The following is a 2,590-nucleotide window of genomic DNA, read 5'->3' on the forward strand; positions in this document are numbered from 1 at the left end:
TCCTATCCAAATAAAGGCCTAAAATGCCCAAAAATAATCTTTAAAAAATAAATAAAAGTAGATTACTGTATTTCAAACCTTTTTACTTATTTTACAGTGGCTTAGTTGCCAAGAATCGGATCCTCTGAACAGTACATGTCCTACTTATATAAATAAATAAATAAGTAGAAAAGTGCTGGTGCTTTCATTTTCTGTTTTCGCTAATTACAACACCTAAAACAATGTTGCTCTGCATTGTTTTGCTTTTTGGTAATTTCACTTATTTTGAGGCAGCATCCTTTAAGGTCACTGAGCTAGCCAGCACCGAGTGCAAAATCAACAGAATTTCACAGAGATAATGCCAACCTAAACAAAATGTGCTCTATACAAGTCTGCAGTAATGTATTGACAAAGACTACTACTAAAAATGTAACTATACAATGAAGAGCCAGCTCTTATCAGAAAGAGAATAAAGGTGTCCTTGCAAAAACTAAACGATGCAAAATCTGACTGACTTTGCCTGTGGATTGAAAGGTCAGTTAACAGCATATTCAATGTCTCAGTGTCACTTCACAGGCTATTTGATGGGGTACAATAGTTGGGCTCCTGTCAGCAGAAAATGTATTATAACATTTTAATTTCCCTGTAACACAATATGCTGTAGGCCTGTGAATAAAAAAACAGACTACAGAGATGTAATACGCAGACCAGAAGAGCCAGTATGTTCTTATACCTGACCCACTCTAAAAGATAGGCTACTAAATACAATGAGTCCTAGAAAATGATTTATCTGAGCTCAACATTTTTTCATCTAGCTCTGTGAAACCTCACTCTCTTCAAATAGCAGATCATGAAAGCATCCCTTCAGACATTCTCAATGTCCGTCGCTCCTTCATCAAACTAATATTGTTCCGATTCAAAAACCATTCACTATAACACCTCACGAAGATATTCTCTCAGTATATCCAAGGACATGAGATACGTCCTCCTCCTGTATCCCTCTAAGAAATACAATCTCCTGAAAGGAGGAAATAGTCAGAGTATAATCACAAAAATGACATCCATCAGTGGCATTATTTCCTAAAACACTCTTTCTTCTCTCTACCTAAACACCCGCCGCCCCTCTCCACCATCCTCTCAGCCCCTTAAGGCCCTATCTCACTAAAGAGCATTCATGAAATGCTTTTCAGCGTTTGACATTTTCCATTTAATCAAAGCCGGTAGGTAAAGGGCACTATGGATCACAGGTGAACAGGCGGACCAACAATTCCGTTCTGATATAATGTATCAATTTAAAGTGGATTAATATCCCCGGCGCTCTACAAGCTTGACCTTTGCCCTTTCAATTGGAAAGTTTGATAATATGAACTAGACCAAGAGGAAACTTTCTCTTGCTTTGTAAAAGGGCGCCAGAAAAAAAGGACTCAAAAAGCAAGCTATTCTTGTGCCTGCTGAATAACTCATGCATATTAATTTTGGACATTCAAAAATGGAACATGCTAATATTCCGTTGCTTTATAACTATGCACCTGCCTGCATAAAGTGTAGACATTATATTCTGATGACCTGCCATTTGAAAGGGCATTAAGCTTTTGGACTTGATTGATGACTTAATGCTCTGAGCTGTTGTCATTGAAAAGAAAAATAGTCCCAAAGAATATTCTGCCCTCTCATCTTTTTAGCAGACTTGCATCATGCTTTCAACTGCACTTTAGAGAAGCATGACTCCCTTCAAAAAGCAGAATATAAATAACATTTTTTTGAAGGACAAAGTAGTAGGAGTGACGACAGCAAAACAGAGCACCCACCTACATTGACTTGGAAATTATAGATTTCTACTGAAAAGCTGCAGGGTCCTATCGCCTGGACAATCTCTTCAACCCTCAAATAGCAAGTGTTTTCTTGAAAGAGGGATTTTTTCCAGAAGGATTTTTAACACTTTTAAGAGCTGTATGGCCCCCATGGACAGGCGGACGCTACTAGAAGGGGGTCAATGCGTCCTTAAGAGAAAACAGGATTGGTCATGGAGCTGATGCAGACTTAAAGAGGGGGAGTTAGGCCCTGCAAAAGCTTTCAGAGGTACTGTGGCTTCTTGGCTTTCTTTTAATAAGATCAAAGCTGGGCATGGATACAGAGTTCATTGACAGAGGGAGGTGAAAGAGAGAGGGAGACTGGTAAAGTGCAGATATTCTATTAAAAAAATGGGAGGGAAGAATATAAAGAACATGAATGGGGAGATTAATGGAAAGCACACTCTTATCTCTAAGCTTCTCACACCCACACACTTACATCCTGGTTGCCCATATCCCAGTAGGGTCTCTCTCCATAGGACATGACCTCCCACATGACAATGCCGAAGCTCCAAACATCTGACGCCGAGGAGAAGCGATGGTACTGGATGGCCTCTGGAGCGGTCCACAGCACCACACTCTTCCCTCCATGCTGCGAGACAGAACCAGAGAGGTAGACATGGGGTAAAAGGGTGAGGAGAGTTCATAGAAGTAAAGCTTTAATATTCTCTTTGAACACCTTTGAACATATTTTAAGCAGATCAAAAGAATCTTTAGAGGAGTGGAACCCAAAAATATCCTGAAAAAAAAAAAAAAAAAAA

General features: G+C 39.5%; 1 protein-coding gene across 1 annotated transcript in view; it reads right to left on the reverse strand.

The window, feature by feature from the left end:
* Window positions 1–2,590, reverse strand: part of epha10 (EPH receptor A10) — a 144,331-nt gene that overhangs the window by 2,456 nt on the left and 139,285 nt on the right. The window contains exon 15 of the mRNA XM_032535193.1: window positions 2,269–2,421. Within this exon, the coding sequence (XP_032391084.1) occupies window positions 2,269–2,421 (153 nt within the window). The remainder of the gene's footprint in view (window positions 1–2,268; window positions 2,422–2,590) is intronic.

Source organism: Etheostoma spectabile, chromosome 14 (genome assembly GCF_008692095.1).
Source record: "Etheostoma spectabile isolate EspeVRDwgs_2016 chromosome 14, UIUC_Espe_1.0, whole genome shotgun sequence".
Taxonomy (NCBI): Eukaryota; Metazoa; Chordata; class Actinopteri; order Perciformes; family Percidae; genus Etheostoma; species Etheostoma spectabile.